Source organism: Chaetodon auriga, chromosome 21, assembly GCF_051107435.1.
Source record: "Chaetodon auriga isolate fChaAug3 chromosome 21, fChaAug3.hap1, whole genome shotgun sequence".
NCBI lineage: Eukaryota > Metazoa > Chordata > Actinopteri > Chaetodontiformes > Chaetodontidae > Chaetodon > Chaetodon auriga.
This window is the reverse complement of record NC_135094.1, coordinates 15,930,001-15,946,081: the sequence shown is the minus strand read 5'-3', so window position 1 is coordinate 15,946,081 and position 16,081 is coordinate 15,930,001. Positions and strand designations below refer to the sequence as shown.

General features: G+C 42.0%; 1 protein-coding gene across 1 annotated transcript; it reads left to right on the top strand.

Moving 5' to 3' along the window:
- The first annotated feature begins 2,765 nt into the window (after positions 1-2,765).
- LOC143314534 (myosin-6-like) lies at positions 2,766-13,424 on the top strand. Its single transcript, XM_076721597.1, has 39 exons — positions 2,766-2,803; positions 2,977-3,188; positions 3,282-3,425; positions 3,522-3,678; positions 3,766-3,793; positions 3,895-4,000; positions 4,097-4,189; positions 4,274-4,337; positions 4,429-4,527; positions 4,626-4,729; positions 4,834-4,972; positions 5,105-5,223; positions 5,314-5,463; positions 5,581-5,751; positions 5,852-6,161; positions 6,277-6,356; positions 6,467-6,672; positions 6,782-6,905; positions 7,002-7,138; positions 7,229-7,484; positions 7,566-7,808; positions 7,888-8,064; positions 8,150-8,295; positions 8,386-8,476; positions 8,568-8,957; positions 9,368-9,494; positions 9,700-9,818; positions 9,902-10,098; positions 10,178-10,361; positions 10,451-10,616; positions 10,713-10,837; positions 10,923-11,231; positions 11,347-11,550; positions 11,641-11,937; positions 12,012-12,116; positions 12,217-12,312; positions 12,392-12,561; positions 12,708-12,717; positions 13,272-13,424. Exons 2-39 carry the CDS (start codon positions 2,985-2,987, stop codon positions 13,422-13,424), a joined length of 6,000 nt encoding a protein of 1,999 aa, XP_076577712.1. The 5' UTR covers positions 2,766-2,803; positions 2,977-2,984.
- The last annotated feature ends 2,657 nt before the right edge of the window (positions 13,425-16,081 follow it).

The window sequence follows — 16,081 nt, the reverse complement described above, 5'->3', positions numbered from 1 at the left end:
AGTTTGTTGTTGAGGTGAACACCCAAATAATTGTACTTTATTTGAGTATTTCTATTTTTTGCTTCTTTGTACATCTACTCTTCTACATTTCAGAAGGAAATATTGTACTTTTTACTCCACTACATCATCTGATACCTTCAGTTTACCGATTCAGATTAACAATACAAAAACTATAATCAACAACTAAATTATGATACATTACTATGGATAAAAAGGCTTAATTGATCCCTTTATTCACAAGCTACCATGCAATATATATAATACAAAAGAACCTCCACCTTTACCAGCTTTAAGTGTTCAACGTATTAATTCATCTTTAATAATAATAGTTGATTTATACACTGTACATTGCTCTGAAATGAGCCATTCTGCCTAATGAGCACTTTCACTTTTGGGACTTTGCCACCGCATACCCCACGGCGTGTAGCTGCCTGATCACACAGAGAGCAAATTGATGGTCCTGGTTTTCAGCAAGAAGACAGAGACAGTAGAGAGACAGAGATCATAACGTGCCAACAAGATGGAGTAGATGAAGATGACTGAACAGCTCTTACAAACAAAAATTTATACTTCGTTTGACTCTCTCAGTTGTATTCCCGCCTTATTGTAGTTATTGATTTCAAAGGTTATTTGTACAACTACGACAGAAACAGTGTAAATACATAATACATAGCCTATATATGCAATTTTCCTTTTACACTTACAAATATATCTCTGCATTTGACGGCGTGTGCTATAAGCAAAAAGCATAGCAGTGACGAGACATGCGGAGTACAGGCAGAGCATGTGTTTAACACACAGATCCAAATGTATCTCTCTGTGTGCAGCTAAATCAAACAGCGGCGCTTGGTGTTAATGTCAACGAGATATCTTTGTCCTCAAGGACAAAAGGAAAGGAGACAATGGCTAGCAAGAAAGACGGGTCGAGTTACACCTCATTGTCACGCTGAAGGATGGCGACAGCTACAGTCCTCTCAACACTTCTGGACAGGATCAACCCCTTTGCACTGCACATCAAGGTCAAGTTCATCTGTCATCCCAGCTGCTAAAAATATGACTGATATCAAATCAAGTTTCATTGTGAGGATGTAAGGACGGACAAAAGACAAACGTACAAAGTGGATTTCATGTTTAAGTGAGAAATCCTGTGTAAATCTGGTGCTGAGACAAATCTCAGGTAAAAAAAAACAAAAAAAAAACAAAACAAAACAAAAAAAAAAACAGTGTAAGCACAATATATTTATACTGAAATAAGAAATGAATCTAAGGGGCCCCTCTGCAAGATTGGGCCTTGATTAGGCGGAGTGTAATGTAAATCACCTTAAGTGAAGACATTCTTTCAAATGCTTGATCATGGAGAGGTCAGGAGATCGTGCTAATGTTTATCATTCATGTGCATAAAAAAAGCTCTCCCACAGACGGTAGTCCTGTCTTGTCATGCGTAAGACTTACTGCAGAGACAAGCAGACAGCTGAGACCTGGACCTGAGACACCATCGGAACTTGACCTGCTGTAATGGCTAAACCAGAGGCGTAAATTTGTGACATCTCAAGAGGTTCTCAAGTGGCGCGTTAAGGTCCCGCAAAGGAATGAAAACTCGTGTTAATCATAACCCTGTTAGCACCTTGGAACTTGTCACTTTCCTTGGACAGTAAAACCCGACAATTATCTTAACCCTCAAGGAAGGTGACACTGGAAAGGTTAAGAAGGTCAAAACTTTTTCATTTGACACTCTGAGCTTTGATGGATCTGTTTCAGTCTCATTAGCTTTACACTCACTTTATTATGATTATCACTCAGTTATTCATATATTTGTGTTTTGTGTTCCTGATTGTCACTCTGAGCTCTATTTGTCGATAAAAACTGTGAGATATGATAATAACATTTCTTAATAGCTACTGATTGGTATTGATGATCCACAGTAAATATTTTATGTATAATAACCATCTTTCAACCATATTTTATCAAAAATATGCAAACACTTGGTTGGCACCGGCTCACAACACTATCGTCATAGGTTAGCAGCTCCTCCATGTATGGTTGCTCAGTGTTTATTTATGTCCACAAAGACCTATACAAGTATACAGCACCTGCCACAGAACAATGAGAGCACGAGGTCTGGCAGTCAAAACAACCTCACAAGTGTCAGAAAGAATCCAAGAAGTATTTCACAGGTTTATCTTTGTTCTCAACGATGAAGAGAAGGAACAGTTGACAAGACAGGCCAGAGGTTGAGTAGCTGTTACTCTCCCTGGTGACAAAGGAGCACTGTGACCTTCCCTCTGTCAGCAGGAGACAGGTGGATGTGCTCAAGTAACACGAATGAACTGAGCGATGAACGCATATGTTTTCCAGGAATGCAGTCAACAACAAGGATGTTTAATGCTGTCGCTTAAGTTTTGGTGCAAACAAATCCAAATGGACAATTACTTAAACAATGTCCCGTAGGATAGGAAGGGGTGGGCCAAAAGCAGGTGGTCCTTATTGGACATGTGAGAACAAATGGTGATGAGCCTTATAAGTCAAAGAGTTCAACACGTCCAGCCTAAATAGATCATCTGATGGAAGATCTGAATAATTAATTTCTCTGCCTTTTATGATTGGACGGCACCCTTTATAAAGAAGACTGGAGGCAAGAGGCAAGTAACCAGATAGCCTGAGGGTGAGTATGGCGGAAGAGATTTTTAATGGTGGATTATATTCTTTATGACATCTTTTTGGTTTAACAGTTTCTAAATTGTATTCCTTGTGTATGATTTGCAACAGATATAAAAATCATCTTACCAAAGAGGTGAAGACACAGGTAAGATGACACTATCAGCGCATCTGATTTAAATCTACATCAACGTTTAAATGACAGGACTAACAATGTATTGTAGAATTTGTTTCAGTGCTCATGTGGACAAATATTTAGTGAATAAATCTCGTTTAGTACACATGTCAAGTCTATGTGAAGTCATCATTTGTACTGCACAGGTTCCAAGATGAGCAGCGACTCCATCATGGCGGAGTTCGGGTCTGCTGCCACCTTCCTGAGAAAGTCAGACAAGGAGCGCCTTGAGGCCCAGACTCGCCCCTTTGACATAAAGAGGCAGTGTTTTGTGCCCGACCCTGAGGTGGAGTACGTTAAAGCCAAAGTCACCAGCAGAGATGGCGACAAAGTCACCGTTGAAACTGAGGATGGAAAAGTAAGTATGTGAGATATTTACACTGACTAACAGAAGTGGAAAAGTAGTCAATCTAATGTAAACTGAGATATTCTGTGTGGTAAATCATTTCAGACTGTAACCCATAAGGAGGCTGATATTCACCCTCAGAACCCGCCAAAGTTTGATAAAATTGAGGACATGGCGATGTTCACCTTCCTCCATGAACCTGCTGTGCTGTTTAACCTCAAAGAGCGTTATGCAGCATGGATGATCTACGTGAGTAAAGACCACAAATCTACTGATCTTCCCATTGTGTGAAATCTTCAGTCCCATAAAAAATGTTTTTTGTGTTTTGTGCATCTTCATCAACAGACCTACTCTGGGCTGTTCTGTGTGACTGTCAACCCCTACAAGTGGCTGCCAGTGTACGATCAGTCGGTGGTCAAGGCCTATAGAGGAAAGAAGAGGAGTGAAGCTCCTCCTCACATCTACTCCATTTCTGACAATGCCTACCAGTACATGCTGTCAGGTATGTTCAGTTCTTTGTAAATGTTGACACCATCCAAATGTTTAAAGAACAACATCCTGACACTCAACATTGTCTTAAATCTGACAGACAGGGAAAACCAGTCTATTCTTATCACGTAAGTAATTCATCAAAGTTAAATCTGAATCAATTTGAAGAGCAGAGTTTAAGGTTTGTCTTCATGACGTGTTCAGATCACATGCTTGTTTTTGTTTGCAGCGGAGAATCTGGTGCGGGAAAGACTGTGAACACTAAGAGAGTCATCCAGTACTTTGCCAGCATCGCAGCTGTTTCTGGCAAGAAGGATGTTGCTCAGGAGAAAAAGGTTGGTTTTAAACTTCTTTTTAATGAGTGTGTTATGGAAAACATTCTAAGTTTTTGACCTTTGTGGCCTAAATGTTGGCATGCATTGAACCCACAGGGCACCCTGGAGGATCAAATCATCCAGGCCAATCCTGCCCTGGAGGCCTTTGGAAATGCCAAGACCATCAGAAATGACAACTCTTCCAGATTTGTAAGTTTGGTCATTTCAGAGAGTAAATGTGCAGATATGACTGTGTCACACTGACAGCATCTAAACAACCTTTTCTCATGACAGGGTAAATTCATTCGAATCCATTTTGGAGTGAGTGGGAAACTGTCTTCAGCTGATATTGAAACATGTAAGTACACAGTGCATACATGACTTAAAGGTATGGAAATAGTTCTAAGGTCAACAATAAACCTTGATACCAATATATTAAATGTTCTCAGATCTGCTGGAGAAATCCCGTGTCACCTATCAGCTCAAGGCTGAGAGAGACTACCACATCTTCTACCAGATTCTGTCCCAACAGAAACCAGAACTGCTGGGTGAGTGCTGGATGAAACATAAAATATATACGGCTGTCAAGAAATACCACATACATACAGACAGACTGAAACTCTTCTTTCTTTTCTTTCTTTGACAGAAATGCTGCTAATCACCAGCAACCCCTATGACTATGCCTTCATCTCCCAAGGAGAGATCACTGTCACGTCAATTAATGATTCTGAGGAGTTAATGGCAACTGATGTAAGGAATCTACAGTACAGTGCTGTATTTATCAAACATTAAGGCAACCTACCATGCTGTCTTGAATTAAACTTCTTTTGATGCCCAATTTTATTTTGTTAAAGGAAGCTTTTGATGTCCTGGGCTTCACCCAAGAGGAGAAGAACAGTATTTACAAGCTGACTGGTGCCATTATGCATTATGGAAACATGAAGTTCAAACAGAAGCAGAGAGAAGAGCAAGCAGAGCCTGATGGCACAGAGGGTAAAGCATTATCAGAACAATCGACAGTTTACTTTTATTCTCTTAAAACACGTGCACAACTACCAAGTTGTGCTTTTTTTTATACACAAAACAGCATAATAAATGCTTCTCCTACACAAAATCCATTTGCAGATGTGGACAAGGTTGCATATCTGATGGGCTTGAACTCTGCTGACCTCATCAAGGGCCTGTGTCACCCAAGAGTCAAAGTAGGCAACGAATGGGTCACCAAAGGTCAGAATGTGCAGCAAGTAAGTTGAAAATGGAGGTACTGCACTGAAATCCATTGGGGAATAAAGCAAGTTTAAATTTTAATGTCATTAATTCATGCAATTTCCTAGGTGTATTACTCGATTGGTGCACTGTCCAAGTCAGTGTACGAGAAAATGTTCTTGTGGATGGTGGTGAGAATCAACCAGTCTCTGGATACCAAGCAACCTCGCCAGTACTTCATCGGTGTGCTGGACATTGCTGGTTTTGAGATCTTTGATGTGAGTGTCAGAGATTAAGTGATAATGCCACATGAAATAAGCTGTATATTTGAAAGAAAGAACAATGAAACAAGACAACTGCTGTCCTCTCTTTCGAATGTTTTGTCAAATATACAGTTCAACACCTTTGAGCAACTGTGCATCAACTATACTAATGAGAAGCTGCAGCAGTTCTTCAACCACCACATGTTTGTGCTGGAACAAGAAGAGTACAAGAAAGAGGGCATCGTGTGGGAGTTCATTGACTTTGGCATGGACTTGGCAGCCTGCATTGAACTCATTGAGAAGGTTAGTGCTGAGTTACATTTGATTTCACATTGCATGTAACAAACCAAAGCTATTTTTTGCAGCAGGTTTACATTCAATTAATCCTAATTAATTCCTTCAGCCCATGGGCATCATGTCCATCCTTGAAGAGGAGTGCATGTTCCCCAAAGCCAGCGATGCAACATTTAAGGCGAAATTATATGACAACCATCTGGGTAAAAGTCCCAACTTCCAGAAGCCCAGGGTTGTTAAGGGGAAAGCAGAGGCTCATTTCTCCCTGGTTCACTATGCTGGTATTGTTGATTACAACATCACCAACTGGCTTGTGAAGAACAAGGATCCACTGAATGAGACTGTGGTGGGACTGTTTCAGAAGTCCACTCTCAAAGTGTTGGCAAATCTTTTCATTGGCTACGCTGGAGCAGACTCAGGTAAATTTCTACTCTAATCTTTTTCTGTAACATTACAACATTCAAAACACATTAAAGCCTTTTGACACATCTGTATATGAAAATATTGATGATGAATTTGGAATATTTTTTACAGCCCAAGATGCAGGAGGCAAGGGAGGCAAGGGAGGAAAGAAGAAAGGTTCTTCCTTCCAGACTGTGTCTGCGCTGCACAGGGTGAACTAACTTCTAAATTTCACACTTTTGTTTTTGGTTTGTCTCTGAAGAAAAAAGACTGACACTGTCTCTACACCTTTGCTGATAATGAATATTTTTGAATATTACAGGAGAATTTGAACAAACTGATGACCAACCTCAGGTCAACTCACCCCCACTTTGTACGCTGCATCATCCCCAATGAGACCAAGACTCCTGGGGCGATGGAGAATCCTCTGGTCATGCACCAGCTCCGCTGTAATGGTGTGCTGGAGGGCATCAGGATCTGCAGAAAAGGATTCCCCAACAGGATCCAGTATGGAGACTTCAAACAAAGGTACTGTAAATGCAAAATAAAACGTAAGAAAAAAAGATTTCCACATCTACAATACAATCACAGTCATTTTTTTTGGGGGGGGGGGGGGGTATATTTGTCCTTTTCTCAGATATCGCATCCTGAATCCAAGCGCTATCCCTGAGGGACAGTTCATAGACAACAAGAAAGCAGCAGAAAAACTTCTGGGTTCTTTGGACATTGACCATGAGCAGTATAAACTGGGACACACAAAGGTCTAAATTAATTACAAGGAGAAATGTTCCTTTTTAGAGTAAATGATTGTGCTGGGGACAGGTAAGGAAAAACTTCTGATGTTATGCCATTTTTAGGTGTTCTTCAAAGCTGGTCTGCTGGGTGTTCTTGAGGAGATGCGAGATGATCGTCTCGCTCTCATCATCACTGGAATTCAAGCGAGATCCAGAGGACTACTTGCCAGGATTGAGTTCCAGAAAATTGTTGAGCGCAGGTGAGAGCGTTTTTTATTTTTTCCAACATTTAATGTCACAAAAGACAAGGCACAGAAAAATGGATTCAAGCTTACTGATATTGTCTCCAGGGATGCCTTACTGGTGATCCAGTGGAATGTCCGTGCCTTCATGGGTGTCAAGAATTGGCCCTGGATGAAGATGTACTTCAAGATAAAACCTCTGCTGAAATCAGCTGAGACTGAGAAGGAGATGGCAAACATGAAGGAGGAGTTCACAAAGCTGAAAGAGGCTTATGCTAAATCTGAGGCACGCAAGAAAGAACTGGAGGAAAAAATGGTCACCCTGCTCCAAGAGAAGAACGACCTACAGCTCCAAGTGCAATCTGTAAGATCAGTGATGCATTGTACCTAAAAATTGCAAAGATTTATACTCACAGGTGTCATTAATTACCATATTGGTTTGCAGGAACAAGACAACCTTACAGATGCTGAAGAGCGCTGTGAGGGTCTGATCAAGAGTAAGATCCAGCTTGAGGCCAAAGCCAAAGAGCTGACAGAGAGGCTGGAAGATGAAGAGGAGATGAATGCAGAGCTGACTGCCAAGAAGAGGAAGCTGGAGGACGAGTGTTCAGAACTGAAGAAGGACATCGATGATCTGGAGCTGACTCTGGCTAAAGTTGAAAAGGAGAAGCATGCCACAGAGAACAAGGTAACAAAACATTTTGACCAGCATTGATTAAACATATTGCCAACCGGATGAGGTGTTCTAACTAGGTGATAATTTAAAGGTTAAAAACCTGACTGAAGAGATGGCAGCTCTGGATGAAATCATTGCTAAGCTGACCAAAGAGAAGAAAGCTCTTCAGGAGGCTCATCAGCAAACACTGGACGACCTGCAGAGTGAAGAAGACAAAGTCAACACTCTGACCAAGGCCAAAGCCAAGCTGGAGCAGCAAGTGGATGATGTGAGTACAACGGCATTTGCAACTAAATCTCACGTTCTAGAGGCACAACTTTTCGAGTAAATGATTGGAATTTTTTATCTGTTAGCTTGAAGGATCACTGGAGCAAGAGAAGAAAGTGAGAATGGATCTGGAAAGAGCCAAGAGGAAATTGGAAGGGGACTTAAAGTTAACCCAAGAGAATGTGATGGATCTGGAGAATGACAAGCAGCAGTTGGAGGAAAAACTTAAAAAGTAAAACCAGCCTTCTACAATCACTAGCGTCATGCTCATTATGACACAACAGCTGATTACCAATGTCAACCATTTTGTCATTAAATGTAGGAAAGACTTTGAAATAAGCCAGCTGCTGGGTAGGATTGAGGATGAACAAGCCATGGGCGCTCAGCTCCAGAAGAAACTGAAGGAGTTACAGGTAACTGCATAAACTCATTTATGACATTGTTATCTATTTATTATGGGAATTCCTACTCAAAATGCCTAATTGTCTAATGAACCTCATGAAGGCTCGCATTGAGGAGCTGGAGGAAGAACTGGAAGCAGAGCGAGCTGCCCGAGCCAAGGTGGAGAAGCAGAGGGCTGACTTGGCCAGAGAGCTGGAGGAGATCAGTGAGAGGTTGGAGGAGGCTGGAGGAGCCACTGCTGCCCAGATCGAGATGAACAAGAAGAGGGAGGCTGAGTTTCAGAAGATGCGCAGAGACCTTGAAGAGGCCACTCTGCAGCATGAAGCCACTGCTGCTACACTGAGAAAGAAGAACGCAGACAGTGTGGCTGACCTGGGAGAGCAGATTGACAACTTGCAGAGAGTCAAGCAGAAGCTGGAGAAAGAGAAGAGCGAGCTCAGGCTGGAGCTGGATGATGTGGTCTCCAACATGGAACAGATCGTCAAATCCAAAGTAAGACGAGCAAAACCAGTGATCCTTGAACGCATCTTGAAGGAATAGTTTTGAGAAATACATTGTTTCACTTTCTTGCCAAGAGTTAGATGAGAGGATTGCTACCACCCTGATGTCTGCACAGTAAAACTGAAGCTACAGCCAGCAGCTGGCTAGCTTAGCACAATACTGGTGCAGGTATTTTCCCTTTACGTTAAGTATAATATAGTCTCATCACCTGCTGGTTTAGCTCCTCCGTTGAAACACAGACATGAAAGTGGTATTGATCTTCTCATTTAACTCTCAAAAGGAGGGTATGTATGTCCTGACAAGTCATGGTATGTCTTCAAAGACAATACTATACAGAAAATAACGCTTGCCTTGTATACATTCTATGACTTACATATTAATATGAGAATCATTTAACTCAGGCCAATCTGGAGAAATTGAGCCGCTCACTGGAGGATCAAATGAATGAGTACAGGATCAAATCAGAGGAAGGCCAGCGTTCCATCAATGACTTCACAATGCAAAAAGCAAAGCTTCAAACAGAAAATGGTAATCAGTTTAACACACAATCACATTTAAGTGTTTTTTTTTTCTTTCAGCAATTATAGTTACAATAACAGTATGTATATAATAAAGAAAATGAAAAAGTAATGCAGTAGTAGTTTACATTTCTGATATTACAGGCTGCAAACGGAAATGTAACTAAACACCAGTTGCAGCTTGATATGGGGGCTGACAAAACTTTATTTTACAGGTGAGCTTGGCAGACAGCTGGAGGAGAAGGACTCCTTGGTCTCTCAGCTGAGCAGAGGGAAGCAGTCCTACACTCAGCAGATTGAAGACCTCAAGAGACAACTGGAAGAGGAGAGCAAGGTAAAGCAGTGAATGCAGCCTCCAGATAATTTCATTTTTAATTTGCCAGTACGTCTGTCACAGCTTATACTTTCACCTTACAGGCTAAGAATGCACTTGCCCATGCAGTGCAGTCTGCGCGCCATGACTGTGATTTGTTGAGGGAGCAGTTTGAGGAGGAGCAGGAGGCCAAAGCTGAGCTCCAGCGCAGCATGTCCAAGGCCAACTCTGAGGTGGCTCAGTGGAGAACCAAGTATGAAACTGATGCCATTCAAAGGACGGAGGAGCTGGAAGAAGCAAAGTAAGAACAGCTACCTCCTCTTCAACAACATGCTTTTGAGAAGGACTGAAAATCATTGTAATATGTCCTTGTCAAATAGGAAGAAACTGGCCCAGCGTTTGCAGGATGCAGAAGAATCTGTTGAAGCTGCTAATGCTAAATGTTCCTCCCTGGAGAAAACCAAACACAGGCTTCAGGGTGAGATTGAAGATCTCATGGTGGATGTGGAGAGATCGAATGCTGCTGCTGCAGCTCTGGACAAGAAACAAAGAAACTTTGACAAGGTGATGGGCGAAAGAGAAAATCATGTGAGGCACAATGTGAATGGATAAATTAATGCTAAGTAATCTAATACTGAATATTCTTAATCCAGGTCCTTGCTGAGTGGAAGCAGAAGTTTGAGGAGTCCCAGACTGAGCTGGAAAGTTCCCAGAAGGAGGCTCGTTCTCTCAGCACTGAGCTCTTCAAACTGAAGAACTCTTATGAAGAGTCTTTGGATCATCTGGAGACCATGAAACGAGAAAACAAGAATCTCCAAGGTAGGAAGATGTATTAAAACATAACTGATTTACTATTGACTGAATACAGTCATGAGGTTGGGAAAACTGTAAATGAAATGAATATGCACAAAACAGAGGAAATTTCTGACCTGACTGAGCAACTTGGTGAGGGAGGAAAGAGCATCCATGAGCTGGAGAAGATCCGTAAGCAGCTGGAGCAGGAGAAGGCTGAGATACAGTCTGCTCTGGAGGAAGCTGAGGTGAGCGTTCAGAAGTTTGCATTGTGCTAACTGTCTTCTTATTCTTAAAGAATATTGAATTTAATGGAGGAGACTGTTCTTTCAGGGCTCTCTGGAGCATGAGGAGGGTAAGATCCTTCGAGTTCAGCTTGAATTCAACCAGGTGAAGGCTGACATTGAGCGTAAGCTGGCTGAGAAGGACGAGGAGATGGAGCAGGCCAAGCGAAACCATCAGAGAGTGGTGGACACTCTGCAGAGCTCCCTGGAGGCTGAGACTCGCAGCAGAAACGAGGCTCTCAGGGTGAAGAAGAAGATGGAGGGAGATCTCAATGCGATGGAGATCCAGCTGAGCCAGGCCAACAGGCAGGCAGCAGAGGCTCAGAAACAGCTCAAAGGAGTTCATGCTCATCTGAAGGTACTATGGAGGCTAATCATTGATGAGTGTTTGTGCTTTGTTTTCGTTCTTCTTTTTATTATTGAAATAAAGAATTTAAAGATGACCCCCCCCCCAAACAAATCCCTCTGAACAGGACTCACAGCTGCAACTGGATGATACTCTCCGTGCCAATGATGATCTGAAGGAGAACATTGCCATTGTGGAGAGACGTAACAACCTGCTGCAGGCTGAACTTGATGAACTGAGGTCAATGGTGGAGCAGACTGAGAGAGGTCGTAAACTGGCAGAGCAGGAACTGCTGGATGTCAGTGAGAGAGTTCAGCTGCTGCACTCTCAGGTATGCCCAAATCATGTCATGGTATTACAGTAAATTCAATCTGCATACTAATTTTACTAATGGTGTTGAGTGTAAAACAATTTTGTGCAGAACACCAGTCTGCTGAACCAGAAGAAGAAGCTTGAAAGCGACACAGCTCAGCTTCAGAATGAGGTGGAGGAGGCGGTGCAGGAGTGCAGAAATGCTGAGGAGAAGGCGAAGAAGGCTATTTCTGACGCTGCCATGATGGCAGAGGAGCTGAAGAAGGAGCAGGACACCAGCGCTCACCTGGAGCGTATGAAGAAAAACATGGAACAAACCATCAAAGACCTGCAGCACCGCCTGGATGAGGCTGAGCAAATAGCCATGAAAGGTGGCAAGAAGCAGATCCAGAAGCTGGAGGCCAGGGTAAGTGACACTGACCTGTTTCAGATGTGGACATGGTACTTGGCTTCTGTGACACTGTGACTTTATTTTCTTAGGTGAGGGAACTGGAAGCTGAGGTGGAATCTGAGCAAAGGAAAGGCAGTGACTCTATTAAAGGAGTCCGTAAATATGAGAGACGGGTCAAGGAGCTTACCTATCAGGTATTTTGTAGTTATATGCTGTAATCGACTTCAATCCATTCATATTAATGCCCTTTGTCAGTTGTAAAATACACAACTCTGGTTTTTCAACGCTATGAAGACTGAGGAGGACCGGAAGAATCTGGCCCGTCTGCAGGACCTGGTAGACAAACTGCAGCTGAAAGTCAAATCTTACAAGAGGGCTGCAGAGGAGGCTGTAAGTCGAGGTGTATTCTGATATTACAGATGGATGTATTTCTCCCATGCTCTTTAAATACTTAATCGTTTTGTAACAGGAGGAACAAGCTAACAGCAATCTGACCAAGCTTCGCAAGCTGCAACATGAACTGGATGAGGCGGAAGAGAGGGCTGACATCGCTGAGTCACAGGTCAACAAGATGAGAGCCAAGAGCCGTGACTCTGGATCCAAGGTCAGGACACAGCTCTGTGTTTGGTTTTTCACTTGGTACTGGTGATCGAGACAACATGGATGCTGTGTACTATAGCATACTTGCAGTAGATCCATTTTACTATTGTATTTTTTTGCATACAGCAAGAATATTGTTAGTGAAATAATTGCACACCCAATTATTGTCTCTCATTGTCTCACAGGGGCATGATGGTGAGTGAAGCTCTCAGCTGGAACCTTCAAAGACTCTGCACTAAAGTGCCTTAAAACCATAACTAATTAAAATATAAAGAATAAAGCATACCAACTCTCTGTTGTGTTCAGTCTTTTCACTTTGCATTGCTTTGTTAAAGGCAGTATCTCTATGAACTAAAGGACGGTGAGGAGTCTTCATGGTCTTCCTTCATGTGCTTGAAACTCTTAATTGCCCATAGATGAATATGTCTAGTTTACTATTCTGTCATATTTTAATCAAATATCTTAGCTGTGCAACTGGGCTTTAAGTGGGTGCAGATGATGGTTGGATCAGTGGTGCACAGGGTGAAATGGTAACGATGTACTAACTTTGTACACATCAGTTTTATATGATTCGATAACATATCATTAGATTATGTTTTGTTGAACTGATTGTTCTTTATTAAAAACCACAAAGTATTCCAGTGACAAAAGTAAAGGTCAAACCTTAAGATAAAACATCTCAGGAAGTGTTTTATTAACGACGGATCATATATGATCAATTAATTATGACCTTCTGTATTTCCCCTCAGCTCTTTGGAGCTTGTGCTCCCAAATATCTCAACAATCACTGGATCAAGCACAATGAAATTTTGTGCATCACTTATGGTCCCAAGAGGATGAATCCCACTGACTTTGGTGACCCCCTGTCTTTGCTCTTTGCACCATCATCTGGTCAAAATTGAGCATACTTTTCTTCATGACCAGATACTTGCAAAACTAATGTCACTGGTCTGAGCTCTTTTGTGTTTAGTGCTCATTAGCAAATGTTGGCACGTTCACGTCCTCGCTACAAACACACTTTATCTGTCCTGGAGTCTGACTGCTTGAGATGCTCTGAACAGGCTGGCTCCCTCCATCTGAGCCGCTCTGTCTGGTGGTGTGTTTTCATTGAAGTTAAATTTAGGTTTTGGTGGTTGAAAAAATGAAAACTTCCCCCCTTGCAGAAAACTCACTGTGTTGATTTTGGAATTGAACCTGAGTACCCAGTAAGGCTTATTATTCATACATTATTGCACCCATGTCTCACTGTACCCTGCATGAACACACACACACACACACACACACACACACACACACACACACATGCATACTCATTCTTCTCATGGGTCATATTCACCCACTGGCTTCTCCCTCACCAGCAACTCAATCATATCTAATATTTCAGACTCAAAGACCAACTCCATCAGCACCAGAGACCATGCCTCAGTAACACAACATGGAGTTGAAACGGTCTACATAAACCAAACACCAGATGGCGCTTTAACACATCTCTTCCTCAAACCCTGAGTTGGACAGTCTCATAAAGACAGGAGTGGGCATCTGTCCTAGAAATAAATGATTCCCTAAAGTCATCACCGACTCTTCTGTGGGAAACAGGGAAAGCAGTTCTGAGAGATATCATTTCATTTTTTGTTCATTAAAACGCACACACACACACACACACACACACACACACCAATGAAAATAATAAAGAAAAAGGAATTGAGTTGAGTTGAGGATGAAACTGTGTGTCATGGTATCAGTCCTGTTGTCAAAAATAAGCCTGTTCATCATCATTACTTAAAAACTGAAATTACTCTAGGGACTGCGATTCTCTTATTGCACAAAATTTGTTCATAAGGAACCACAGTTCAGACAGAAACTGTCTATTAAAATGTCCTCCAGCTAAGTTTCTAATTTTTGATACGAAATGATCCTTAAATAAATTATATTTTCAGGTATTTTGTAACCAGCATTTGTTTTTTATCACTGTACTGTCGTCTTGTGGGTTCCTGTGGATAGTGGTTTCACCTGGACTGTGGATTATAGCTGCGTCTCCTGCCACGACCCTGCCTGACATCCACTGCAACTACTACTACTGTTGGTCATACTTCCATTATTATTACATGCATGATAAAGAGTTTGGTCTGTACCAGCTCTATAGGGAAAGTGTCCTGAGACAACTTCTGTTGTGATTTGGCGCTATAAAAAAATAAAATTGAATTGAATTGACTTAACCCTCCTGTTATGTTACGGGTCAAATTGACCCGTTTTAAAGTTTGAAGATCTAGGAAAAATAGTTAAAAGTATTTTTTCAGTATGAAACTTCTTCTGCTTGCCTTAATTAGCGTAATGAACATATAAAATGAAAATGGTTCATCTCACATATTTGCAACCACCCCCTGCATGTTTATATCACATAGATACTGTTCGGGTCAATTTGACCCGGGCAGTCAAAGTGGAGGTAAAAGGGTGTCAGAAATGTCAGACTATTTCTTTCTTTGTAACTGTGAGACATATTTCACCATATTTCACACACACACACACACACACACACACACACACACACACACACACACACACACACACACACGTACACACACACACACACACACACACACACACACACACACACACACACACATACATACAGTGCAGGTGTTATGACTTTTGATGGGAGCCATTAATGTTCTTGTGGGAAAACTCCACATTCAGTTTTTGTTTTTTTGTTTTTTTTTGGGGGGGGTCTCTGCATGGGAGTCCTACCAACATTACACTCAGAATTTTACAAAATGACCAGCAGAAGCAAAAAGATGACAGTCCAGGAGGCTCTGGAAGTCATCTTAGATCATGAGGAGGATGTGTCTGAAAACAAAGATTATCTTGAGCTCAACTCTGACTCTAATGATTCTGATTTTGAACCAGATGAGGGAATTGCTATTCCAATTCCTCCAAGCAAGACATTCATGTCAAAAATGGTGAAATACAGTGGTCTTCATCAGTGGCGTTGCTCAGGTCTATTGGGGCTCCAAGCAAGAAATCCCTGGGGCCCCCACCCAATCTGTGCACACTGCAAAAATGTGATGTTTGCACACATAAATGCACAATTTCTGGGACATTTGAATGAGATGAATACTGAAAAAATAGATTAGTGGTTCTCAAAGTGAGGTCCAGGGACCAACAGAGGTCCCTGAAAGCCCAGGCTTATCAATAATCGTTGTTGTAAATAAGTGGCCGGGTGCTCCAAGCAACTGCCTGGCTTGCCTGTCCGCAAGCCCTGCCCCTGGTCTTCATCTACAAATATGTGTCAGGCAAAACTGTCTGCAGAAAATATAATAAAGACAGTGCCAGGGCCCACTAGGATGGCAGTGACTCCTGTGACAGACATCAAGTCAGCTTTTGAGCTGGTCATGCCTAATTCAATCCAGAAAATCATTCTGGAAATGACTAATCTCAAAGAGAGCCGTGTTTTTGGCGGAGAATTGGAAGGAGCTGGACAAAACACATTCAGTATTTGTGACACCGCACATCCAACGGAGGCAGCACCTACCAAGGACCCCAGCCGCTGCAGCCACAGCGA